The sequence below is a fragment of the Lagenorhynchus albirostris genome, chromosome 13, assembly GCF_949774975.1.
Source record: "Lagenorhynchus albirostris chromosome 13, mLagAlb1.1, whole genome shotgun sequence".
In the NCBI taxonomy this organism is placed as follows: domain Eukaryota; kingdom Metazoa; phylum Chordata; class Mammalia; order Artiodactyla; family Delphinidae; genus Lagenorhynchus; species Lagenorhynchus albirostris.
In genome coordinates this window covers 26,190,207-26,218,192 of record NC_083107.1, presented here as the reverse complement: position 1 = coordinate 26,218,192, position 27,986 = coordinate 26,190,207, and the positions used below count along the sequence as shown (strand labels likewise).

Here is a 27,986-nt window from a genome sequence, read left to right as displayed (position 1 = left end):
ACACACACACACACAAACACACACACACACACTAACATTACAAGTCTAGTCAGAAGGAAATACACCAGAAAAGGAAGATAGAATTTTTAAAAATAATTTACAAGGGATGTTCTTTATTACTTTTACCAGTTCTAAAATATCATCCGCCTTTAAAAAAATTTAAGACTGGAATGACAGATTATTTCCTTCACTGTTGTAAATACTGCCAATTTATCAGCGGAGCTAAGTATCAATATAATTTTTCCTTAAGCTTGAACACATAAGGGAGCACTAAAATAGATTGTAAACCTCATTTGACCTGATTTTATAAAAAGTCACTCTGGCTGTCTTCGGTCCTGTTCTGTCTCCAGGTAGATTTCCAGGGTAGGCTTGTGTCACTTGGTCCATCTATAATAGGTTGGATAGGGTAGTCTGTAGTAACTGCCAGGATACCACCTTCTGTTCTGCGCTGCTTGACTGCCATTTGGCTTTACATTCCAAGAGTACCTCCTGTGTAAACAGTCCTCTCCGTGGGGACCAGGAGGAGGAATATGGCCTCTCTGGTAAATGTTCTGATTCTGTGAAAATTTTCTTAAACAAAACAAAAGTAATACACCATTATTAGTTTAATAAATATATATAATAAGCTTTATAAAATTATACATAGATACTCTGGTTCTACTGTTTTCTACCTGCGTGATTTTAGCAGATAAAATTGCTTAATCTTTGGATTTCGTAGTTCTTTATAAAATAGAGCTAATAATACCTTCCATCTTCATGGATTGTTTTGAAGGTAAATTAAGATGATATACTTCAATTACCCACCACAATGCCTTGGCACACTGTAGGTTCCCAGAAGCCTTTCCATCTTTCCCTATAAATGCCCATACTATTCTAATCAGATACATTCTCTCCAAGTGTGGCAGGGTTGACATGAAACAGAATAAGCTATTTATTTTTGAAACCAGGAACCTACTTTCACTTCATAAGTAAATACATATATAAATTAATTATAAAATGTAGAAATTCTAACCTTGGCACATGCAGCAAATTTGGAAAATTAAAATTTAATTGTTTCAAAAGCAACATCAGTAAATCTAATACAATCATACAAAAGAAAATTTGGAAATCTGAGAAAAGCAAACACCCCCAAAAACCCCTCAATCCCACTTAATCTAAGTAAACTGGTTAATATTTACTTTTGGTCTTTTTCCCCCTAGCATCTTTTTTTGACTGCTGAATCATAACCTATTATTTTCACTTATCATAAGTAAGCTATCACTTTCAATGGTTTTATAAAATATCATAGTATGGATATAATAATTTACTTAGCTATTCTTCATCATTAGAAATGCAAGCTGCTACCAATTTTTCCACTACTGTAAATAATGCTGGGATTAACATCCCAGAACATATACAACTGTATCCTAAGCATCTAGTCCAGAGTCTGATACATAGTAGGGAGTTTGAGAAATGTGCTGAATGATTAAATGCACGTAGATTTTTCCATATTTTTAAGTATTTCTGTAACCTCATGGTGGAATTACCAGGTATGAACATTTTTATGGCTATTACAGTTATGTTTCAAAAGGGCTATACCATTTTTTAGTGCCCTGGCAATACAAGCAACCTTTTTGAAATGTTTACATCTGCTAAAAATGCCAAAATATCTTTTTGAAAACTGAAAGTTTACATTACAATGTGCTAAAGTACTTTATTAACTCATGTAATAATCTACAACAATCCCAAGGTATATGTTATTAAAATTTTATTTATAATATTATTAAAATTTCCATCTAACTGATAATAAAATAGGAATTTAGAGATCTTACTCAAGAGCATATACAGGGGGGCTTCTGGGAAGATGGCAGAAGAGTAAGATGCGGAGATCACCTTCCTCCCCACAGATACACCAGAAATACATCTACACGTGGAACAACTCCTAAAGAACACCTACTGAACGCTGGCAGAAGACCTCAGACCTCCCAAAAGGCAAGAAACCCCCCACATACCTGGGTAGGGCAAAAGAAAAAAGAATAAACAGAGACAAAAGGATAGGGATGGGACCTGCACCGGTGGGAGGGAGCTGTGAAAGAGGAAAGGTTTCCACACCCGAGGAAGTCCCTTCGTGGGTGGAGACTGCGTGTGGCGGAGGGAGGAGCTTCGGAGCCACGGAGGAGAGCACAGCAACAGGGGTGTGGAAGGCAAAGCGGGGAGATTCCCGCACAGAGGATCAGGGCCTACCGGCACTCACCAGCCCAAGAGGCTTGTCTGCTCACCCGCCGGGGCAGGCGGGGCTGAGAGTTGAGGCTCGGGCTTCGGTCAGAGCGAGAGGAGAGGACTGGGGTTGGCAGCGTGAACACAGCCTGCAGGGGGTTAGTGCACCACGGCTAGCTGGGAGGGAGTCCGGGTAAAAGTCTGGAGCTGCCGAAGAGGCAAGAGACTTTTTCTTCCCTCTTTGTTTCCTGGTGCACGAGGACAGGGGATTAAGAGCGCTGCTTAAAGGAGCTCCAGAGATGGGCGCAAGCCGAGGCTAAAAGCGCGGGCCCCAGAGACTGGCATGAGACGCTAAGGCTGCTGCTGCCGCCACCAAGAAGCCTGTGTGCGAGCACAGGTCACTATCCACACCCCACTTCCGGGGAGACTGTGCAGCCTGCCACTGCCAGGGTCCTGGGATCCAGCGACAACCCCCCCCCCCGGGAGAACGCACGGCATGCCTCAGGCTGGTGCAACGTCACGCTGGCCTCTGCCGCCGCAGGCTCGCCCCGCACTCCGTGCCCCTCTCTCCCCCCAGCCTGAGTGAGCCAGAGCCCCCGATTCAGCGGCTCCTTTAACCCCATCCTGTCTGAGCGAAGAACAGACGCCCTACGGCGACCTACACACAGAGGCAGGGCCAAATCCAAAGCTGAGCCCTTGCCAGCTGTGAGAACAAAGAAGAGAAAGGGAAATCTCTCCCAGCAGCCTCAGAAGCAGCAGATTAAAGCTCCACAATCAACCTGATGGACCCTGCATCTGTGGAATACACGAATAGACAACGAATCATCCCAAATTGAGGAGGTGGACTTTGAGAGCAAGATTTATGATTTTTTCCCCTTTTCCTCTTTTTGTGAGTGTGTAGGAGTATGCTTCTGTGAGAAATTTTGTCTGTATAGCTTTGCTTCCACCATTTGTCCTAGGGTTCTATCCATCCGTTATTTTTTCCTTTCTTCTCTTAATTATTTTTTTATTTTTATAACTTTATTATATTTTATCTTACTTTATTTTATTGTACTTTATCTTCTTTCTTTCTTTTCTTCCTTCCTTCCCTCCTCCCTCCCTCCCTTCTTTCTTTCTACTTTTTCTCCCTTTTATTCTGAGCTGTGTGGGTGAAAGGCTCTTGGTGCTCCAGCCAGGAGTCAGTGCTGTGCCTCTGAGGTGGGAGAGCCAACTTCAGGACACTAGTCCACAAGAGACCTCCCAGCTCCACATAATATCAAACGGCGAAAATCTCCCAAATATCTCCATCTCAACACCAGCACCCAGCTTCACTCAACGACCAACAAGGTACAGTGCTAGACATCCTATGCCAAACAACTAGCAAGACAGGAACAAAACCCCACCCATTAGCAGAGAGGCTGCCTAAAATCATAGTAAGTCCACAGACACCCCAAAACACACCACCAGACGTGGACCTGCCCACCAGAAAGACAAGATCCAGCCTCATCCACCAGAACACAGGCACTAGTCCCCTCCATCAGGAAGCCTACACAACCCACTGAATCAACCTTAGCCACTGGGGACAGACACAAAAAACAATGGGAACTACGAACCTGCAGCCTGCAAAAAAGGAGACCCCAAACACAGCAAGATAAGCAAAATGAGAAGACAGAAAAACACAGCAGATGAAGGAGCAAGATAAAAACACACCAGACCTAACAAATGAAGAGGAAATAGGCAATCTACCTGAAAAAGAATTCAGAATAATGATAGTAAAGATGATCCAAAATCTTGGAAATAGAACAGACAAAATGCAAGAAACATTTAACAAGGACCTAGAAGAACTAAAGAGGAAACAAACAATGATGAGCAACAAAATAAATGAAATTAAAAATACTCTACATGGGATCAATAGCAGAATAACTGAGGCAGAAGAACGGATAAGTGACCTGGAAGATAAAATAGTGGAAATAACTACTGCAGAGCAGAATAAAGAAAAAAGAATGAAAAGACATGAGGACAGTCTCAGAGACTTCTGGGAAAACATTAAATGCACCAACATTCGAATTATAGGGGATCCAGAAGAAGAAGAGAAAAAGAAAGGGACTGAGAAAATATTTGAAGAGATTATAGTTGAAAATTTCCCTAATATGGGAAAGGAAATAGTTAATCAAGTCCAGGAAGCACAGAGAGTCCCATACAGGATAAATCCAAGGAGAAATACGCCAAGACACATATTAATCAAACTGTCAAAAATTAAATACAAAGAAAACATATTAAAAGCAGCAAGGGAAAAACAACAAATAACACACAAGCAAATCCCCATAAGGTTAACAGCTGATCTTTCAGCAGAAACTCTGCAAGCCAGAAGGGACTGGCAGGACATATTTAAAGTGATGAAGGAGAAGAACCTGCAACCAAGATTACTCTACCCAGCAAGGATCTCATTCAGATTGGATGGAGAAATTAAAAGCTTTACAGACAAGCAAAAGCTGAGAGAGTTCAGCACCACCAAACCAGCTTTACAACAACTACTAAATGAACTTCTCTAGGCAAGAAACACAAGAGAAGGAAAAGACCTACAATAACAAACCCAAAACAATTAAGAAAATGGGAATAGGAACATACATATCGATAATTACCTTAAATGTAAATGGACTAAATGCTCCCACCAAAAGACACAGATTGCCTGAATGGATAACAAAAACAAGACCCATATATTTGCTGGGTACAAGAGGTGCACTTCAGACCTAGAGACACATACAGATTGAAAGTAAGGGGATGGAAAAAGATATTCCATGCAAATGGAAACCAAAAGAAAGCTGGAGTAGCAATTCTCATATCAGACAAAATAGACTTTAAAATAAAGACTATTACAAGAGACAAAGAAGAACACTACATAATGATCAAGAGATCAATCCAAGAAGAAGATATAACAATTGTAAATATTTACGCACCCAACATAGGATCACCTCAATACATAAGGCAAATACTAACAGCCATAAAAGGGGAAATCGACAGTAAACATTCATAGTAGGAGACTTTAATACACCACTTTCAACAATGGACAGATCATCCAAAATGAAAATAAATAAGGAAACACAAGCTTTAAATGATACATTAAACAAGATGGACTTAATTGATATTTATAGGACATTCCATCCAAAAACAACAGAATACACATTTTTCTCAAGTGCTCATGGACCATTCTACAGGATAGATCATATCTTGGGTCAAAAATCAAGCCTTGGTAAATTTAAGAAAATTGAAATTGTATCAAGTATCTTTTCTGACAACACTATGAGACTAGATATCAATTACAGGAAAAGATCTGTACAAAATACAAACACATGGAGGCTAAACAATACACTACTTAATAACGAGGTGATCACTGAAGAAATCAAAGAGGAAATTAAAAAATACCTAGAAACAAATGTCAATGGAGACACGATGACCCAAAATCTATGGGATGCAGCAAAAGCAGTTCTAAGAGAGAAGTTTATAGCAATGCAATCCTACCTTAAGAAACAGGAAACATCTCGAATAAACAACCTAACCTTGCACCTAAAGCAATTAGACAAAGAAGAACAAGAAGAACTCCAAAGTTAGCAGAAGGAAAGAAATCATGAAGATCAGATCAGAAATAAATGAAAAAGAAATGAAGGAAACGACTGCAAAGTTCAATAAAACTAAAAGCTGGTTCTTTGAGAAGATAAACCAAATTGATAAACCATTAGCCAGACTCATCAAGAAAAAAAGGGAGAAGACTCAAATCAATAGAATTAGAAATGAAAAAGGAGAAGTAACAACTGGCACTGCAGAAATACAAAAGATCATGAGAGATTACTACAAGCAACTCTATGCCAATAAAATGGACAACCTGGAAGAAATGGACAAATTCTTAGAAATGCACAACCTGACAAGACTGAATCAGGAAGAAATAGAAAATATGAACAGACCAATCACAAGCACTGAAATTGAAACTGTGATTAAAAATCTTCCAACAAACAAAAGCCCAGGACCAGATGGCTTCACAGGCGAATTCTATCAAACATTTAGAGAAGAGCTAACACCTATCCTTCTCAAACTCTTCCACAATATAGCAGAGGGAGGAACACTCCCAAATTCCTTCTACGAGGCCACCATCACCTTGATACCAAAACCAGACAAGGATGTCACAAAGAAAGAAAACTACAGGCCAATATCACTGATGAACATAGATGCAAAAATCCTCAACAAAATACTAGCAAACAGAATCCAACAGCACATTAAAAGGATCATACACCATGATCAAGTGGGGTTTATTCCAGGAATGCAAGGATTCTTCAATATACACAAATCTATCAATGTGATAAACCATATTAACAAGTTGAAGGAGAAAAACCATATGATCATCTTAATAGATGCAGAGAAAGCTTTTGACAAAATTCAACACCCATTTATGATAAAAACCCTGCAGAAAGTAGGCATAGAGGGAACTTTCCTCAAGATAATAAAGGCCATATATGACAAGCCCACAGCCAACATCGTCCTCAATGGTGAAAAATTGAAAGCATTTCCACTAAGATCAGGAACAAGACAAGGTTGCCCACTCTCACCACTCTTTTTCAACATAGTTTTGGAAGTTTTAGCCACAGCAGTCAGAGAATAAAAGGAAATAAAAGGAATCCAAATTGGAAAAGAAGTAAAGCTGTCACTGTTTGCAGATGACATGATACTATACATAGAGAATCCTAAAGATGCTACCAGAAAACTACTAGAGCTAATCAATGAATTTGGTGAAGTAGCAGGATACAAAACAAATGCACAGAAATCTCTGGCATTCCTATACACTAATGATGAAAAATCTGAAAGTGAAATCAAGAAAACACTCCCATTTACCACCGCAACAAAAAGAATAAAATATTTAAAAATAAACCTACCTAAGGAGACAAAAGACCTGTATGCAGAAAATTATAAGACACTGATGAAAGAAATTAAAGATGATACAAATAGATGGAGACATATACCATGTTCTTGGATTGGAAGAATCAACATTGTGAAAATAACTCTACTACCCAAAGCAATCTACAGATTCAATGCAATCCCTATCAAACTACCCTGGCATTTTTCACAGAACTAGAACAAAAAATTTCACAATTTGTATGGAAACACAAAAGACCGCGAATAGCCAAAGCAATCTTGAGAATGAAAAACGGAGCTGGAGGAATCAGGCTCCCTGACTTCAGACTATACGACAAAGCTACAGTAATCAAGACAGTATGGTACTGGTACAAAAACAGAAAGATAGATCAATGGAACAGGATAGAAAGCCCAGAGATAAACGCACGCACATATGGTCACCTTATCTTTGATAAAGGAGGCAGGAATGTACAGTGGAGAAAGGACAGCGGCTTCAATAAGTGGTGCTGGGAAAACTGGACAGGTACAATTAAAAGAATGAGATTAGGGCTTCCCTGGTGGCGCAGTGGTTGAGAATCTGCCTGCCGATGCGGGGGACACGGGTTCGTGCCCCAGTCTGGGAAGATCCCACATGCCGCGGAGCGGCTAGGCCTGTGAGCCATGGCCGCTGAGCCTGCGCGTCTGGAGCCTGTGCGCCGCAACAGGAGAGGCCACAACAGTGAGAGGCCCGTGTACCCCCCAAAAAAAAAAAAAAAAGTATGAGATTAGATCAAATCCCTAACACCATACACAAAAATAAGCTCAAAATGGATTAAAGACCTAAATGTAAGGCCAGAAACTATCAAACTCTTAGAGGAAAACATAGGCAGAACACTCTATGACCTAAATCACAGCAAGATCCTTTCTGACCCACCTCCTATAGAAATGGAAATAAAAACAAAAATTTAAAAATGGGAACTAATGTAACTTCAAAGCTTCTGCACAGCAAAGGGACCATAAACAAGACCAAAAGACAACCCTCAGAATGGGAGAAAATATTTGCAAATGAAGCAACTGACAAAGGATTAATCCCCAAAATTTATAAGCAGCTCATGCAGCTCAATAACAAAAAAACAAACAACCCAATCCAAAAATGGATAGAAGACCTAAATAGACATTTCTCCAAAGAAGATATACAGACTGCCACCAAACACATGAAAGAATGCTCAACTTCATTAATCATTAGAGAAAGGCAAATCAAAACTACAATGAGATATCATCTCACACCAGTCAGAATGGCCATCATCAAAAAATCTAGAAACAATAAATGCTGGAGAGGGTGTGGAGAAAAGGGAACCCTCTTGCACTGTTGGTGGGAATGTGAATTGATACAGCCACTGTGGAGAACAGTATGGAGGTTCCTTAAAAAACTACAAATAGCGGCTTCCCTGGTGGCGCAGTGGTTGAGAGCCCGCCTGCCGATGCAGGGGACACGGGTTCATGTCCCAGTCCGGGAAGATCCCACATGCCTTGGAGCGGCTGGGCCTATGAGCCATGGCCGCTGAGCCTGCACGTCCGGAGCCTGTGCTCTGCAACGGGAGAGGCCATAACAGTGAGAGGCCCTTGTATCACAAAAATAAAAAATTAAAAAATTAAAAAATAAAAAATAAAAAACTACAAATAGAACTACCATATGATCCTGCAATCCCACTACTGGGCATATACCCTGAGAAAACCATAATTCAAAAAGAGTCATGTACCAAAATGTTCATTGCAGCTCTATTTGCAATAGCCCGGAGATGGAAACAACCTATGTGTCCATCATCAGATGAATGGATAAAGAAGATGTGGCACATATATACAATGAAATATTACTCAGCCATAAAAAGAAACGAAATTGAGCTATTTGTAATGAGGTGGATAGACCTAGAGTCTGTCATACAGAGTGAAGTAAGTCAGAAAGAGAAAGACAAATACCGTATGCTAACACATATATATGGAATTGAAGAGAAAAAAATGTCATGAAAAACCTAGAGGTAAGACAGGAATAAAGACACAGACCTACTAGAGAATGGACTTGAGGATATGGGGAGGGGGAGGGGTAAGCTGTGACAAAGTGAGAGAGAGGCATGGACATATATACACTACCAAACGTAAGGTAGATAGCTTGTGGGAAGCAGCTGCATAGCACAGGGAGATCAAGCTCAGTGCTTTGTGACTGCCTGGAGGGGTGGGGTAGGGAGGGTGGGAGGGAGGGAGACGTAAGAGGGAAGAGATATGGGAACATATGTATATGCATAACTGATTCACTTTGTTATAAAGCAGAAACTAATACACCATTGTAAAGCAATTGTAGTCCAATAAAGATGTAACAAAAAAGATAAAAAAAAAAGACAAAAAGACAACCCTTAGAATGGGAGAAAATATTTGCAAATGAAGCAACTGACAAAGGATTAATCTCCAAAATTTATAAGCAGCTCATGCAGCGCAATAAGAAAAAAACAACCCAATCCAAAATTGGGTAGAAGACCTAAATAGACATTTCTCCAAAGAAGATATACAGACTGCCAACAAACATGAAAGAATGCTCAACATCACTAATCATTAGAGAAATGCAAATCAAACCTACAATGAGATATCATCTCACACTGGTCAGAATGGCCATCATCAAAAAATCTAGAAACAATAAATGCTGGAGAGGGTGTGGAGAAAAGGGAACACTCTTGCACTGCTGGTGGGAGTGTGAATTGGTACAGCCACTATGGAGAACAGCCACTATGGAGAACTTAAAAAACTACAAAGAGAACTACCCTATGACCCAGCAATCCCACTACTGGGCATATACCCTGAGAAAACCATAATTCAAAAAGAGTCGTGTACCAGAATGTTCATTGCAGCAATTATACTCCAATAAAGATGTTAAAAAAAAAAAAAAGATCACATACAGGGTGAACAGCAGAGCCAGGATGCAAACCCAAGTCCAGGCTGACAATCAATACACTGGACTACCTTGTCAAAAACTTGCTAAATTAATAGCAAAATAGCAAAAAGTATTGTTTAATTGTACTGAGGTTTTTCCTGTTTCCCATGTAAAAGTATGTTTGTGATTTATATGTTCAACCCCTTTGCAAGTTTCTCTACTGGAATTTTACCATTTTCCCTATAATTTGTATTTACTCTTTAAATAAAGCAACCTTCTTTATTCTGAAAACTATACCACTATTACTGCAGCCTAAGAATGTAAGATCCTTTCTGACACTCACATCAAATTAATGGCTTAAACTAAGTTTAAGAATCAATGAAAATTTCTAAGTCCTCTTCCCAACTGCCTCTGAAAAATCACCTATTCCCCCTCCTGTACTTGATTTTCCAGCCCTAAATGCAAAATATGGAACAAACAATACCTCCTGGTTGACACTGATCAGCAAGAAAACACCAGTTCTTCACATTATAATGTGTTTGCACTAATTTATAATATTAATTTCTATTTCAATTCTAGAAAAAGGGAAAGCAGAGATACCTTTCTGATTGCTGCGAATCTTGGGTCTGGGTACGGAAATGCCGAGATGTTGGGTAACCTGGGGTCTGATGTAGGTTATACTTCAGTCCTTGGTTAACAGACTTATTAGCTGTGTGAACTGGTTCCATCATACGCGCTGAGTCTTCAAAACCACTTGTTCTGGATACACTGGAATCCCGATTCCTCAAACAGAATGTTTCCACAAAATATTACTGGTCTGCAAATTCAGTAGCCAATTTAGTGACTATATTTTGGCCCGTGAAAATAACAATTCCATCCTCCCCCCATTCCTATTTGTTTAGGCTTCCTCGAGCAAGTAAACAAGCTATAAGAAGAAGGGATATGTGCAGCTTAAATTATATAAAAATAGATCTTCCTAACCACAAATATCACATATAAAATGCAACTTACTTTCTGATGGGACCATTCCGAAGGTCTTCAATGTAGTTTTGTCTTTCTAAGCAATGTCCACGGCTCCTATTGAATACTGAGGAACGGATGAATTGTTAGAGATAACTGTACAAAAAGCAAATCTTTCCCAGAGAAAGCAGATTAAAGATGAAATCCAGGGACTTCCCTGGTGGCACAGTGGTTAAGAATCAACCTGCCAATGCAGTGGACAGGGGTTCGAGCCCTGGTCTGGGAAGATCCCACATGCCACGGAGCAACTAAGCCCATGCACCACAACTACTGAAGCCCACGTGCCACAACTACTGAAGCCTGTGTGCCTAGAGCCCATACTCCTCAACGAGAAGCCACTGCAATGAGAGGCCCGTGTACTGCAACAAAGAGTAGCCCCCGCTCGCTGCAACTAGAGAAAGCCCGCACAGCAACGAAGACCCAATGCAGCCAAAAATAAATAAATTAATTAAATAAATTTAAAAAAGAAAAAAAATGCTGAAATCCACTGACTAATTATTCAGGCTATTATATCTCACTATTTCCAGATACATCCCTTTCAAAACTTTTGGTAAACGGTTATCTTATGTCTGAACAAATGAATTACAAACTTTTCTCTTTTTCCAAAACTTAAGAAATTCCCCTACACTTCTACCTTCAAATTTTATAAAAACGGAAAAGTAGTGATAACCCTTATACTTACATTCAATTGCATCATCTGGCCACATGCCTTCTACATCAATCAAATATCTACAAAACAACAAAATTCGAGTCATTTGTAAATAAAAAGAAAAGAAAATCAAGGTTTTGCAAAAAAGGTCCAATTTCGCTTTACAAATATAGATATAAAAATCCTAAGAAAGTATCAGCACATCTAATCAATAATTATTAAAGAATGATATATACCATGATTACAAAAAGGCTTTATTCCAAGGATGCAAGGATAACACAACTTTAGAAAATCTATTAATATAATTATTTACATTAATACAATAATTTAATTAATAAATGAAAGAGAATAAAATACATGACCAAACTGGCAGATGTTAAAAAGTTATCTGATAACATACAACACTCAGTTTTGTTTTTTTTTTTAACACTCAGTTTTGATCAAAATGCTTTGTACACTCAAAACAGGAGACTTAATATGACAGAGTATTCATCAAGAACCAACAAATAACAAAAGACAAATTAGGATAAATATTAACATCATATCTAAAAAACCCTATCTAACCAACCATAGGAGCCAGAAACTTAGGAATCACCATCACTGACAGCTATTTCTCCCTCGCCCTCATCCTCAACCCACCACCAGTGCTAACAATGATACTGCCTACATACCTCTAGAATCTGTCCACATCTTTCCACCAAAATGACCACCATACCCTGGTCCAAGCCACCATTATGCCCAATTTCTACAAAAGTCTCCTAACTTGTTTCCTCGCTTCCACTTTCTCCCTGCGGTGTATTCTCCACTCGGTAGCAAAATGATAGGTTGAAAATGCAATTGGGTATGTTGCACACACTCACCTTCAACAAAAAAAGTTCAATGGTTTTCTATTAAAGTCTGAAACCTTAAACATAAGCCTGCACAATCGAGCTCCTGCCCACACTTGTAGCTCCATTATAATCACATGCTCCCCCAACAGCCCCACCTTCCTGGCCAGTTCCTCCAACACACCATATGCTTTCCTCTTATAGGGTCTTTTGCTATTCCTTATGCTCAGAAATCTCTCTCCAACGTCCCTATCTGCTTAATACCTACTCATCCTTCAGATATCCGCTGAAACATCCCTAAATAAACCTTCTCTAATCTCCATGATGAGATCAAATCCTCCCTAAAATATGCTCTCATGGTACCATGTTCCTCTCCTTGGCACTTGTCAGAGTTGTAATTCTACATGCAGAGTATGATTCTTGAATATCTATTCCCTCTCTGGACTGTTAGAATTCACAAAGGGCAGGTCAAGTCTCTTTACTCACAAAATGTCACGTCTTTTTGCTAGCACCCAGCACAGTGCTTAAACATAACACATGCTCAATAAGTATTTCCTGCATGAACAACCATAAATTGGTACAGTGTAGCAACAACCACAAAAAGCATAAGGGCACCAACTCTTTGATGCAGAAGTCCCATTCTGAGTGAAGTTAACTGAGACAAAGCATATATATTCAAAGGTGTTCACACAGCAAGGTTCATTACTTTGATGTTTTATAATATCAAAAACTTCGGACTTTTATATGTTCATCAGTAAGCAAAGGAAAAATGCAGCCTTAAAAAAAAAAATAAACAAATGGGACCTAATGAAACTTAAAAGCTTTTGCACAGCAAAGTATAAACAAGATGAAAAGACAACCCTCAGAATGGGAGAAAATATTTGCAAACGAATCAACAGACAAAGGATTAATCTCCAAAATATATAAATAGGTCATGCAGCTCATTATTAAAAAAACAAACAACCCAATCAAAAAATGGGCAGAAGACCTAAATAGACATTTCTCCAAAGAAGACATACAGATGGCCACAGGGCACATGAAAAGCTGCTCAACATCACTAATTATTAAAGAAATGCAAATCAAAACTACAATGAGGTATCACCTTACACCGGTTAGATGGGCATCATCAGAAAATCTACAAACAACAGATGCGGGAGAGGGTGTGAGGAAAGGGAACCCTCTTGCACTGCTGGTGGGAATGTAAACTGATACAGCCACTATGGAGAACAGTATGGAGGTTCCTTAAAAAGTAAAAATAGAATTACCATGACTCAGCAATCCCACTGCTGGGCATATACCCAGAGAAAACCATAATTCAAAAAGACGTATGCACCCCAATGTTCAATGCAGCACTATTCACAACAGCTAGGTCATGGAAGCAACCTAAATGCCCATCAACAGATGAAAGGACAAAGGTCCGTGGACGGACCTAGAGACTGTCATACAGAGTGAACTAAGTCAGAAAGAGAAAAACAAATATTGTATATTAATGCCTATATGTGGAATCTAGAAAAATGGTACAGATGAACCGGTTTGCAAGGCAGAAATAGAGACACAGATGTAGAGAACAAACGTATAGACACCAAGGTGGGAAAGCGAGGCAGGGCGGGGGTCGGTGGTGGTGAGATGAACTGGGAGATTGGGATTGACATATATACACTAATATGTATAAAACAGATAACTAATAAGAACCTGCTGTATAAAAAATAAATTTTTAAAAGTCAAAAATAAATAAAAATAATAAATTAATTAATTAATTAATTATTTTAAAAAAGAATGAGGTTGGAAGACTGTCAAAACAGCACACAGATCACACACTCAAGCCCCGGAAGATGGGGAAATGCCTTAAGTCCCCCACTTCGGATGACATCTCCCTGCCTCACAAGTCTCAGTCCGACTGGGCTAGCTTCGGCAAGGGGACGGAGCTGGATCAGGAGCCGCTGCTGTCATATCTGGATCAAGTTCCAGTTTTGGTCTATCAGCCAACACCTAGCCAGACTCGCCTAGCAACTCAGCTGAGAGGAACAAAATAGGAAAGAATAGGCCTCATACAGCATCAGCCTAAAGGAGTTTATGACCCTGGAAGAAATGGATCAGAAAAAAAGCCTCTCTCTAGTTCCCTGGTGGTGCACTGGCTAAAGACCCCGCACTCCCAATGCAGGGGGCCCGGGTTCGTTCCCTGGTCATGGAACTAGATCCCACACGCATGCCGCAACTAAGAGTTTGCATGCCACAACTAAGGAGCCCACTGCCTGCAACTAAGACCCGGTGCAACCAAATAAATAAATAAAATAAAATAAATATTAGAAAAAAGATCCGGGAGTGTGTGATCTGTGTGATGGCCTTTGTTTATGACAACCCAATTTGATTTCTGCTGTGTATGCAGATCACCTGGGCTGTACAGATGACTGGCTGACGAGATCCTTCACGGGCCCCTCCTGCATGGAGACAGTTGATGCAGCACTGCTTTTGTCCTACGAGACTAACTGAGCCAGTGTCTCTCACCTGACTTCAAGTGAACCATCATTTTTGGTGGTTTTGATCTTTTCTCGTTGAGCCCAAAGATCCAGGGATTAGGAATTAAGATAATGCATGAAAGTTTCCTAAAAATTCCTAAACGGCTGCAGATGTTGGGGAAAAGTACGTGATATTTTAGAAATTTATGGGGCAAAGTAGGATGCTATTTTTATGTAAAGCCTTCACCAAGTGTTTAAAAATATAATTGTATTTAGATCTTATTATTGCTCTAGTACATAGGAATTGTATAAAGTGTTACAGCAGCTATATATGTTTAAATTGTGTCGAAGATTAGGATACAGATAGTGGTTGTTTTTCCTAAGTGAGATAACTTTCTTCTTCCCCCTACCCAAATTCTTTTCTGAAGTTGCTGGCATTTGGGTCAAGGTTTTATTAAAAGCTACATTTTATAACATTGGCACAAAAAAAGTAGTTTTAAGCTTGTTTGCACAGTTCTTTTTTTTTTAGAATAAACATAGAGCATTTATTTTTTATTTTATAGGAACTCCACAAGTTAAGGTCCCATTGTTCTTTTGCTGTGATTGTTGTTACTATTGATGTTGCTGTTTTCTGTCTTTGCTGGTTCTTTCTAATCTACCATTTGTCGTTATTGGCATATAATCATCTCATGGTCACAAGATGGCTGCGGTAAAACCAAGTATCATATTCTCACAAAACAAGGAGGAAGCAGAAAAAGAGTCCAAATGGTCATTTTCCTAATGCATATTTATCTTTCTTCAGAGAAAAATATCATTCTCATAAGCACAGTAACAGCCTTCCCCTAATTACTCATTTGCCAAAACAGACTGATATGACCATTCATAAGACAATTCATGGCAAAGAGGCATATAATAATGACTGTCTTAGGCTAACAAGGATTTATCCACTAAAGCTGAATGCTTCACTCCTCTAAAAAATCATAAAGTTCTATGAGCAAGGAAGAACTACTAAGTGACTGTTAAGTAAACCATCAGAATTGTTTGTCCAAGACCATATGATTCATTTTTTCCATTGGAAATGGAATTCATTGCCTTAGGTCTTTTTAAATAGTGTACTATTACTGTTGGGGCTGGCTCTGTGCTTGAAAACCAGTTTATTTATAACCTGTTACAAGTGCTATATTTGTTTGCAGTTAAGAAATGCAGAGTGATCTCCTAGCTTGTAAGCAAACTGAGATTCATTGTCCCTCTTCTATAAAAAAATGAGTTAATGTGTCCAGAAACTAACTCTAGTAAAGTGGGGTTTAACATTACCCTTTCTTATGTGTTTCATCTGATTATTTTGGTTGTTAACATGGTAATAATTAAAAGTTAAGGTAAATTTTAATTATTAAGAATTCTGATTTATTGAGCTTGAGTTATGCCAACATGCTTATGTAAAAATGAAAGTGGCACCATGGTTAAACTGACAAACGTTTCTCAGTTGTAACAATTTTGATTTATTCTTTCCTGTGACCTCCTTCCCTGTTGTCTTCAACCACAGCAAAAGGATACTGCATGTCTTCTTATTGTAGTGCTGAGGTTACTGAAGTTATATAAAACACATCTGTCTGTTTCTTGGAAGGAAAGTCCTGCTAGTTGACTGACAATTGTAAGCAGGGAGAATTAAGATAAATGTGTTTCATGTTTTGCACACAAATGCAGAATTTGTATAATCATGACTTCACAGTTGTGATCTCAAAAAAGAAGGAATTTCTCCTTTATACTTTTCTTGCAATTAATGTAAGAACACTCTGAATCTCTAAGCTTCTGAAGTGTTAGAAGTACAGATGGGCTACTAAAGATGTAGTTGTAATGTTTTACCCATTTAGCATGTGTTTATTTTTCCTTATGTACTCAAAGGTGACATATTTGTTCAGCTCAGTGATATTATAGCTAAAAAAATCATTCATTAGTAAAAGGAGAAGCAATCTCAACCTAACAAATCAGAAGTGTTTCTTATTATTTTATACTGAGTTGAATATTTGACTCTTAACACTTTTCTACATACAAAACACAAGTCTCTTGAAGGGTTCTTCATAAGTGCATTATAGAAGAATTTAGTATGTCATAAGCACTGAAAGATTTGACATTCAACTGTAGTAGTATCCATGTTGGTTAATTTTCTTACAAGCCCCATGATGAGTTTGAGAAAAATTGAAAGAATTAGAGTATCAGGTTCTATTAAATTGTTACATGTATCTTGCTTAAGTTTTTGTTCATTAATTTATATCCAACTACATAAAGCAAATTTGGGGAAAAACATATTAATAAATAAATAAGAATGAGGTCTCCAAATATTTTCATAGGAAGATGTCCACCATATATTAAATTATAAACCAGAATGTCTAAATACTATACCATTAAATCACATGTACTGTCAGTTCTGTATCCTGCAGATATGGGAGGCCGACTATACTACACCATTTTACATACAGGACTTGAGCATCCGAGGATTTTGGTATCTATGGGGAGCCCTAAAACCAATCCCCTGCAGATACCAAGGGACCATTGTATATGCTTATATCTGCATTTTTTACGTCTGAAAAAATATGTGCTAAATTATTACTGGTGGTAACCTCTGAGTAGGGGGCAAAATTGCCTTAAACTTCATACATTTCTCTGACTGCATTTTTTTTTTTTTTTTTTTTGCAGTACGCAGGCCTTTCACTGTTGTGGCCTCTCCCGTTGCAGAGCACAGGCTCCAGACGCGCAGGCTCAGCGGCCATGGCTCACGGGCCCAGCCGCTCCGCGGCATGTAGGGATCTTCCCAGACTGGGGCACGAACCCGCGTCCCCTGCATCAGCAGGTGGACTCTCAACCACTGCGCCACCAGGGAAGCCCTTCTGACTGCATTTTTTGCATTCAGCTTACATTAGCTTACATTACTATTGCAAACAGAACAATTTAAACATGGTCTGCCTCTTGGGGTTGCAACTCACCTGCAGATGAGGTAGCCAGTCCTGTTTAAACCATGGGTACAGTGGACACCAATAAGTCTGTCTATAAAACAGGGAATATGGAATTAAGTAAGCGAAGTAGATACACTACAAAAAAGTTATACAATTTTCTGAAGAGTAGCATTTATTAATTACCACAACACTACCACTATCCTGAAAAGGAAAAACTCTGAAGAAAGGAGTGTTTTTGAAGGAATGTACTATGAAGAATTAACTACTATAAAGTCAAAATTCATTGTCTCTGGGAAATTTTGCATAGCCTCCAATCAGATGCAATAGTGTGGACTGGAGAATGCCCATCAGGAACTGATTTGACTATAGAAAAAGGGGGTGGAAAAAAAAAAACAGGCTATCAGAAGAAGAGAATTTGTTTTTGAGTGAAACAAATGGAATGCCTTCACTTTTAATGCTCAATATTAAAAAGTACAAACGGTTTCTGAAGGGCTCTTGGGGTCCCAAAGCACTTCCATTCCTTCTCTCATTCACTGCTCCTCACACGCCACGGGTCTATGTGCCTGTGGAGACCTTGGTTAAGTAGCACCGTTCTTATTTCACAATGAAAAAGTAAGGCTTGAGATGTAAGCCCAAGCTGCACAGCAGGCCAACAGAAAAAAGACTAGAATCGAGTCTCAGATTTTTCCAACTACGCCACAGTGTTTCGTGGTCCAGCACTTAAAAAAAATTATAAGAGAAAGTAAATAAAAAACAACAACACGTAGCTGATCTCTGCAAAAGGTATGTCTGTGACTAGGTGGTGTCTGGCATTTGTCATCTCCTGCCTGGATTACTACCGCCCTGCAATTCTAGCAATCTCTTTTATTTCAACTGATCCTCCCCATGGAAGATGTTATCTTTCTAAAATATAAACTTGGCTGGATTGCTCTGTTGCTTAAAAATCTTCACTTAGCACAGAATAAAGCCCAAGTTTTTAGCATAGCATTGAGAACTCTTTATAAACAAATATCAGTGTGTCTCTCCAACTGAATTATAAGTTCAAACTATGACTTACAAGGACCTACATCATCCACCTCCCTCCTTTGCCCCGCCAGTCTCCCCTGATCTCATTCTCTACTGCCCTGCCCTCACTCACTTTCCCCTGTCCAGCCACACTGGCTTCCTTACTATTCCTCAAACATGCCAAGCACAGTCGTGCCTCAGGGACTTTGCACCTACTATTCCTTCTGCTTCAGAACACACCCTCCCACCCCATCTCCACTCTCCCAGAACACACCCTCCCACCCCATCTCCACTCTCCCAGAACACACCCTCCCACCCCATCTCCACTCTCCCAGATAGCCAATGGCTTGTTTCTCACTTCAAGGCTCTGCTCAATCGACATCTTAATAGAGGGGACTTCCCTGATCACCTACCACATTCCCTCACCTCTTCATCTTCTTTTGTTATTCTCCAAAGCATTTACCGCCACTTGACACTCCATGTATTTACTTATTTATTTATCTCTCTCCCCCACTAGAATGGAAAGTACGTAAGGGCAAGAACTTTGTTCTGTTCCTACTTCCTAGAACAGTTCCTTCAACTTAGAAGATGTTATACAAATATTTGCTGAAAATCAATGTATGACTTCTTTGCCCTTTCACACTACCCTCTAGTCACACCAGAGGCTGCCCCTCCAGAGCACAAGTTCAAGCCCTGTGCCTTCTGTACCTGTCCCCAATACCTGGGCTGTCCTTTCCTCATTCCGGCAAAATCCTCTTCCCCCAAGCCCAGCTCAAACGCTGTCTCCTCAGTCAGGCCTTCCTCAATTTCTCCTCTATATTGCTGCTGCACTTGATTCTTCTATTATAATTAACCCACTTATACTCACTACATGTTTATCTTCCTAGATAACTGTAAGTTGCTACTGAACAAAGACTTCTACTCACCTCTGTATCCCCGTGCCCTAACAACAAACCTATGAGGCTCTCGGTGTTCACTGAAACAATTTATTTTCTGAGTCTCTACTAGGGAGTGCATAGTATAGTCTCCTCCTCATTATCAGTGAGCCTGGCACCTGTGGGAGGGCCTTACAGCAGAGGAAAGTCACCAATGGATCATAACTAAGGTCCTGAGACTGCAATGGCAGACAGCATGGTGAAGTTGGCCCACTGCATGCAGAAGACCCACAGAGGAGTCAGCATATGCAATGGACTACACTTGGTATAACACGTGAACAATCAAGGTTTACAAACGTGTTCTCATGCACTAGTATGGATCTTCTAGCCGACGCGGAACAGACAGAACACACACAAAGGAGGCTGGAGGAAGGGAGTAGGCCAGCAGCTGCGCCCTAACATCTTAAGAGGTAACATTTCTGTGACTACAGTTTAAACAAATCAGATCATTTGCCTCCTTTCTAGACACCCTGGTTATCACAGGCAAGACCAAGCCTCTCAAGTTTTAAAGCTAAAGTATAGGAAAGATCTGTGAATAGGGCTGAAGATATTTAAGAGCTAGTACCTGCATTAAGCAAGCAGGTTACAGAATGAAAATTTATCTTGAAATTCCAGTCTCGCCCTCCTCTCTCGCCTCCTATCCCCTATCTTCCCACCTCCATCTCTATTCCTTCTTCCCTACTCCCTGTTTTATGTATATATGTGCATCATTTTATATATACACGGAATATTTACTGTCTGTTATATTTATTTAATAAAGTGCACACTCCTCAGGCTAAATTTAGAAAGAGGACAAAATGAACACTTTCACATGGGCGTCAGTGGTGTTCCAAAGACAAAAGATTCCTCAGTCTTAAAACATGGCAAACACCACATTCCTTCTGATAGTTAGATGCTAGAAAAAGGCAAGTGGATCCTTAAAATTCACATGCTATTAAGACCTACTATCAACAGAGTAGATCTGAAAGCAGAAACAAGAAAACACCAGCCTTTTAAGTTCTTCCTGTCTGAAGATAAGAATAAGAGGTGGTAGTGTTCTTCCTCACTTGCACCCGAAGTGTAAAAGCGGCAAAAATATCTTAAACACATATATGATGAGGAAGCCCCTCTTCTGGTCCACTCTCTTTTGTTTTGCTTCTAGGGATCTGTCTCACTCCAAAACTTCGCTTTTGGTTTTCTTTTTTATATACGCTAAGAACCTGAGAGTCTTAACCTTTTCTTCTACCTCTCAACCAATAAATAGGACAAAAGAACATTTTTTTAATGTATTTTTCCATTCAAAGTTTTAAAAAACAGATAAGTAAGCTAGTTCAGTTGATATTTCTCACAAAAATCACTTTCCAAACTAAACTAAATTGTGACCATAAACAGGAAAAACACCGTACTCTATTAGCACCATCTGACATTTCCACCTTAATGTTACCAAACACAACTTGACACTAATGTCAGAACTATTAAAAATGTTAAAAATCCCCAACCCCACTCAAAATGCATACCAAAGTTCAGGTAAAGGAAAAAAAAAACAAAACAACAACTCACCATTATCTTTATTTTCCTTCAAAAACCCATTAACAGCACACTTGAATTTAAAAATAGTGTCATCATCTGGCACCTGATGCCCAATTGTACAAATTTTTAAATAAGGAACAGTTTCTGGTAAGTCCTATAAGGCAAAACCATGAAAATATGTATTATTTCCTTTGTAGGGAAAGAATAAAAAATTAATTAGAGAAGGCAGAATATAAACCAGGAGAGTACATTAAACTTAGTATGTCAGTCATTCTGATAAGAGCCATTTTTTCCAAAGCTGCTTTAACCAGTAATTATCACTTGGTTTTCATTAAAACTGCAGAACGGACAGTTACCAGGCATGCAAAAGGAAAAGCAAATCTATGTGAATGAATGTACATGTAACTCAAAATGATATAAACAGTTCTACCTACATTTATGTTCTAGCTTACATTTCAAGGGCATAAAGCGGCTGTGATTTAAGTAGAGTAGTAGAATACAGTCAGAAGAACTTGGATTCGAATTAAGAAACAGCAAATTTCAGGCATTGTTGAGAACTGGTATTCTTGGGGTGGGAGAAAGTAGACTATCAATAGAAGACAGAAAAGGATAAGTGAAAATTCTGTAGTTCTGAAAATAAATGGAAAGTAGCAGTATGAACCTATGATATATTTTATATTAAAAACAAACATACGTAATTCCTAGCTCTGAGCACTGAAAAAGTCTAGAAACAACTGATGTCATTTCAAAAGGACTCAGGAGTCACTGAGAAGCTCCAACTGGCCAAAGATAGGGCCTCAGTTAGAATAATAACTGTAACGGAGTCCACGGTGATAGGAATAAATAAAATTTTACAAAACTGGTCACCACTGGAGGATATTTGTGAATCAACTCATTATTTTGAAACCTGTTAAATAAAAGAAGAGAATCATGCCTCTACAACTGGGCAACCAAACAGCTGATGAGGGGAATCTTCTCCTCGTACAAATATACCCAGCTAATAAGTGAAAAAAAGAACAACAGAATTCACCATTCTTTGAAGCCTCAACTGAATTAATGGATGTAGGTATGAATCATCAGTGACTGCTAATACCACAGAAAGACAAAATTATATATGTCTCCATGGAAGAACACATCATCACCTATGAAACTGTCTTGCCAAAACAAAACATGCAAGCTTCATTCAGACCAACTACCAAGTTACAGGAAATAAAGGGACTGAAGAATATGTTACCAACACATGGAATGTAATCATCGACATCTAGATGGGACAAATTACCTGGTTTCTTTAAAAACAAAATTCAAGGAGGAAAAAAAAAGTGAGAGAGACATGGAAGGAGAACCTATAGATTAAACAAGACTTCAGAGACCTAACCATCCACGGCAAAGTGTGGACCTTATTTGGATCTAATTCAAAATTCTTATAAACAATTTTTTATGACGTTTAGGAGACAACTGCAAATTTGAGCACTCCCTGGGTATTTAATATTAAAAAATGATATTAAGGAATAAAAGTCCTGTATTTTAAATGCACGTACCAAAAACGTACAGGTGTAATTACATGCTGTCTCGGAGCTGCTTCAAGATAATATGGAATGGGGTGAAACAGGCGGGGGTATAGATAAAACATGACAGCCATCAGTTGGTAAATAAGAAAGTTGGATGAGTTCATGGGTATACAAGGAACACTCACAGTATTTTTATACTTTTGTATATGCTTAAAATTTGTGATAATTGTTTAAAAACAAGACGACACTGTAGAAAACAGTCTGGCACTTTCTCAAAGGTTAAGCGTAGAGCTACCGTATGATCCAACAACTCTGCTACTACCTACGCTGCACATCTAACAGAACTGAAAGCAGGGATTTGAACAAATATCTGTACACCAATGATCATAGCAGCATGATTCACAATACCTACAAGGTGGAAAACAACCAAGTGTCAATCAACCGATGAATAAGAAATTATGGTATATACACATAGTGGGATTTATTAAGCCAAAGAAGGAGTGGCATTTTGTTACATGCCATGACATGGATAAACCTTGAAAACACTAGGTTTAGTGAAATAAGCCAGACATAGAAGGACAAATACTGTAGATTCCACTTACACGAGGTACCTAGAATAGGCAAATTCATAGAGACAGAAAATAGAATAGAGGTTACTAAGGGCTGGTGGGAGGGAAAATGGGGTTGTTACTGTTTGATGGTTACAGTTTTTGTTGAGGATGATGAAAAAGTTTTGATTATAGACAGTGGTGATGGTTACACAACACTGTGACTGTAACTAATGCCACTGAACTGCATATTTATAAATGGTTAAAACAGATACTATTTATCTATATTTTACCACAATAAAAATAAAGAGGAATAACTGAGTTGAAATTTCAATTCTTCCTTTTCCGAGAGTCAGTTTCATCGTCTGTAAAATTAGTAATTGTAGTTGTCTATCCTCTGAGCTTAGTGCAGAGTAAGCACTCAGCAGGAGATATCAGTACTACTTCCACTTCAACAGCAAAGGATTGTTGTGAAGATTAACTAAGTCAATGCATGTGAAAGAACTTTCTAAATGGCAAACTGATACAAATATTAACAAACATTAGGTGTTACTGTCTCCCAAGGCCATGGAACAGGTCAGAAGAAGGATAATTCTTTTGCACTGGAATGTCCTACATGGGCCAAGAGAATATATGGGTTCTGTACTATATCAGAAGGTATTAGGAAAAGAAAGCATAAAACTTAGAGAACAATTGTCTTTTACCATGATGCTTAAACGTGCTCAGGCAACTGCTTAAAATAAGTGCTAAAGACATAATGGACATACCTTTCTTTCCTTTTAGACTACTACTATTTTTACTAAAAGTTTACTTCATTTTCAAAATATAGAACATGGAAGCTTATAGAATTTCTTAAGCATATCTAGAGCCTACTGCCAAATACTACAGTTCAATTCATATCTTTAATCTCATTTTGAAACAGCAATTACAAATGTGTATTTAAGGAAACCACTAGCTTCCCTTTTTGAACCCATGAAAGAAGGCCAGGATTCACCTTAGCATAAGATGATAACTACTGAATTACTATCAATTATTACAGTATCAGAAAGAAGGTCATTTTCAATTACGGGTTCCATTTACCTCTGGCTTATAATAGCGGCGAGTATATGTTAAGTCAATTATCAGCCCAAGTTCTTCATTCTGTTCTTGGATTTTGTTAAAAAGATCCAAGGGGGAAAAACATTCTTCTGGAGCAAGATTCTTTTCAAAACTCTGTCAGAAAGAATAAAATAAGAAAGAACATGTGTTTAAAATCCTTTATTATATTATCCATTTATTCAAACCCTGTGATGCTAACATATGAGATTAAAAGTAATGTCTCCTCCTCTGGAATTTACAAGCGATATTACAATCCTTTCTTCCAGAGAGATTAGAAGGAAAAAAATAAGTTCACTTCTATGTATTTATTTCTAGGTTTGTTTATTTCATGTTGGTCTCCTAACCAGACTGTAAACTCCCAGAAGGCAGGGACCACATCAATTTTGCCTACCACTGTATTGCCAGCTCCAAGCAGAGTGCCAGAAATAAATACTTCTTGAATATCTACATATAGGAAGGATGGCTTTCACTGCTAAATATTCTTTCATGTATTTGGCTTATACATGTACCCTGTTCCATTGATCTCTTTGGTTATTCAAGTGTCAGCAACACACACTTTTTGTTAAATTAGTAGACTAGTTTTAGAGCAGTTTGAGATTCACAGCAAAACTGAGCAAAGAGTACACAGTTCCCACTTATATCCGCTCTCCTTCATCCCACACAGCCTTCCCCATTATCAACATTCCATATCAGTGTGCTTCAATTGTTAGTATTCATGAACCAACACTGAAACATCATTATCAATCAAAGTCCATAGTTTACTGCATTCATGGTACAAGTGACTATTTCTTTATTTCTAGTATAGTCATCCCCAAACATTTACATACTGAGATACCTATTACTTTCTTAGAAATTACTTTATTCTTTATTTATAATTAGGGCATTACATTGTTTTTTTAATTAAGTACAAAAGTAGGTTGTATTTATCTATGAATTCCATTCTGGATAGTAAAGGAGGTATTAAAAAGTATTCGCTAAAAAATAGGGAAAATGGAGTACGACGGGGTTGAGAGCTAGGGATCTATATGGTGAATTCAGATTTCTGGAAGCATACGGTATTAACTTTTGCTTACCTTTTTTAAAGGAACTTTGAAAGCAATGAAACGAGTCCCAGGCATCCGCTGTCCAACTGGGAGATAGTCTTTCCACCTGTTAATATATTTTTTGTTAGGCAAATTTTATGTTAGGCTGTCTCCCTGCATAGGATGAATGCGCCTTGAAAATGGAAATCATATCCCTCTAGGGTAGGTCCCTGCTCTTTCTGCTTTGCATTTTGCTGCTCCACTTATCAACCCCACCTAGTAATAACCTATACTTCCCTTGTTCCTGTTGTCCCATCTTGAAAACAGATAAAAGGTAACAAAACAATGCAAAGGTCTCAACAAATAAGGGATATCTAAAACCAGAGATGACCAGAACTTCTGTATCACTAATAAAACCTAGCCCGATGTTGGATACTAAGGTATCATTAATACATGAGTGTTGACTGAAATAGTTTAAACTCAATTTTTTCACTTCACAGTTTATTTTTAGTCCTCATACAAAACCTGATAATAAAATTCCTTAATGCTAGGAATCACAGTGAAAAATAATATCTGAACTGACTTCTGTAAGATGAGTTAGAACTAAGGTTAATTCAGTGTATCTGAAACATTGAAAGTGAGGGCAAAAGTGGCACAAGATGGGGCCAGAGAAGCAGAGGATTCTAGACCACGCAGAGTCTTAAAGGCCAACAGTTTGTTTTCTCTTCTCAAAACAATGTTTCTGAGCGATGTTTATGAGCAATGTTCCAACTTGCTTTTAAGGTTTCTTGTATGAAGAATGGATTGGAAGATATATGGACACTAGTTAGGACCTCCTTGCAACAGACAGGCAAGTTCAGTATTAGGATGTTGAGGAAGAGCTGACAGAGTCAAAAGAAATTCAGGAGATAAACTGAAGCGGGCTTAATGGGGTATGAGATGGAGGAAAGGAAGGTCTTAGGGAATTAAAGGGTTTACTGCACACATGAGCATCAAAATTAATCATTTGAACGTACAGAGGTAGATCTCTCAAGTAACACCGGTTAGGAAGCAACAGTACGCCCTTTATAATTCCTAGAGACAAAACAAATCAACTGTTTCAACGGAAAATTCGGCGGTACCGGTGCGTTTTTTCACTCAAACTTAGTTCCAGTTCCTATTACTCACATTTTCTGTGCCTAAACAACACAGCTTGAGGAACTGAAGGGGATTCCATCCTGGTAATTAAGGAGGGTCCCCAACACTGACAGACAGTCCCATCTTAAAAAGCAGTCCCCCTGCATTTTACCCGAGGAGCAATGGCCAGAGCCTCCCTTTTAAAACGATGGGGAGAAATCAGAACATCACACACTGTCCCTTTCAGCTACTGTGAACTGAGCCGCGAGACGACCAGTACCCCCCCTAGCACAGCGCGGACGGGCCAGCGCGCGGGGGCCACTGTGACAGGCGACAGCACAAGAGACGAAGCCCAGGCCCAGGGGCTCTGAGCTCCACCGGCAACGCCCAGGGGCCAAGGCGTATTACCTTTCCGGGATGTGGTTTCCGCCCTTCTTCTTGGCCGACGAACGTCCAGAATATCCGCGACCCTGACCCCAGCGCCCGCGGGCATGATGCCACTGGCTCATGTGACCCCCAATATGCCGCCCACCCAACGCCAAGAGTGCCAAAGTCGCCAACCCGGCGGCCCCGGTGCCAGCACAAGGCCACGAACCACAGGCACCTAGGCGTTACCTCACGCAGCTCGCGGACCTCTTTCTACTGCGCATGCGCCACCGCTCGTCGAGATGACGTCATCACGCCGGCCGACTGAGGCACTTGATTAGTAAAGAGGATTCTGATGGCTGCAATTCCCGCTTTAGCCGGAGGGTGGTAGCAGAGGTCCATTAGTTCTTGTGTGAACCCTTCCGAATTCCAATAATAGGGGACATGGAAAGCTGTCCAACTCTCCCAGTTTCTTGTGTGGTTGTTTCAGATATTTAAGTGCTTACATTCACACTTTTTGTATCTTGTCTGTATTTGTACGTAACGGATATCCTGTATTTTATATAAGAGCAGCATACTATACATAGTCTACAATCTGTCTTGGATAGTGATTTTCCCAGTCAATTTTTGCATACATCCATTCTATTCTCTTTAATAGCTGCATAACATTACATAATTTATATGACCAGTCCAATATTGATGGACTTTTAGTTGTTTTCAGTTTGGGGTTTTGTTTTTTGTTTTTGTCCTCTGTTACAGGTAGGCTGCAATGTGAACATCTTTATACATGTATACAGCTATATATGAATTTCTAGACATAGAATTTCTGCAATGAAAGAGATGCAAACTTAAAAAATTGAAAGATTTTTAATCAATCTAATCTGCCTAATCAACCTTGCAAAAATATTCTATCAGGGTGGACCAACTGAGATAACAATTACGAAAGGGTTTTCCAATGTTTAAAATTCTCTTCCCACTTCAGAAATAATTACAATAAAAT

General features: G+C 39.0%; 1 protein-coding gene and 1 pseudogene across 2 annotated transcripts; one reads left to right on the top strand and one right to left on the bottom strand.

Moving 5' to 3' along the window:
* Nucleotides 1–78: 78 nt before the first annotated feature.
* On the bottom strand, nucleotides 79–27,254 carry LOC132531615 (RNA/RNP complex-1-interacting phosphatase-like). 2 transcript variants are annotated; one of them, XM_060169560.1, is made up of 9 exons: nucleotides 27,029–27,254; nucleotides 25,556–25,631; nucleotides 24,465–24,596; nucleotides 21,359–21,482; nucleotides 17,910–17,970; nucleotides 11,679–11,725; nucleotides 10,988–11,063; nucleotides 10,577–10,765; nucleotides 79–570 (listed from the first exon to the last, which is right to left on the bottom strand). In XM_060169560.1, the coding sequence occupies exons 1-9, from the start codon at nucleotides 27,127–27,129 to the stop codon at nucleotides 375–377; spliced, it is 1,002 nt and encodes a 333-aa protein (XP_060025543.1). In that variant the 5' UTR covers nucleotides 27,130–27,254; the 3' UTR covers nucleotides 79–374. The 2 variants fall into 2 exon arrangements, with proteins under 2 accessions (XP_060025543.1, XP_060025545.1); XM_060169562.1 differs by having other exon boundaries at nucleotides 10,577–10,759.
* On the top strand, nucleotides 14,266–14,962 carry LOC132531641 (RING finger protein 11-like; annotated as a pseudogene).
* Nucleotides 27,255–27,986: the final 732 nt, after the last annotated feature.

Excerpts from the sequence above, each read along its gene's own strand:
- LOC132531615 (XM_060169560.1), bottom strand. The coding sequence starts at position 27,129 with ATGAGCCAGTGGCATCATGCCCGCGGGCGCTGGGGTCAGGGTCGCGGA. Across the intron at positions 24,597-25,555 it reads TCAAAGTTCCTTTAAAAAAG|AGTTTTGAAAAGAATCTTGC; the intron begins GTAAGCAAAAGT and ends TCTTTCTGACAG. Across the intron at positions 11,726-17,909 it reads ACTGGCTACCTCATCTGCAG|ATATTTGATTGATGTAGAAG; the intron begins GTGAGTTGCAAC and ends GTTGTTTTGTAG.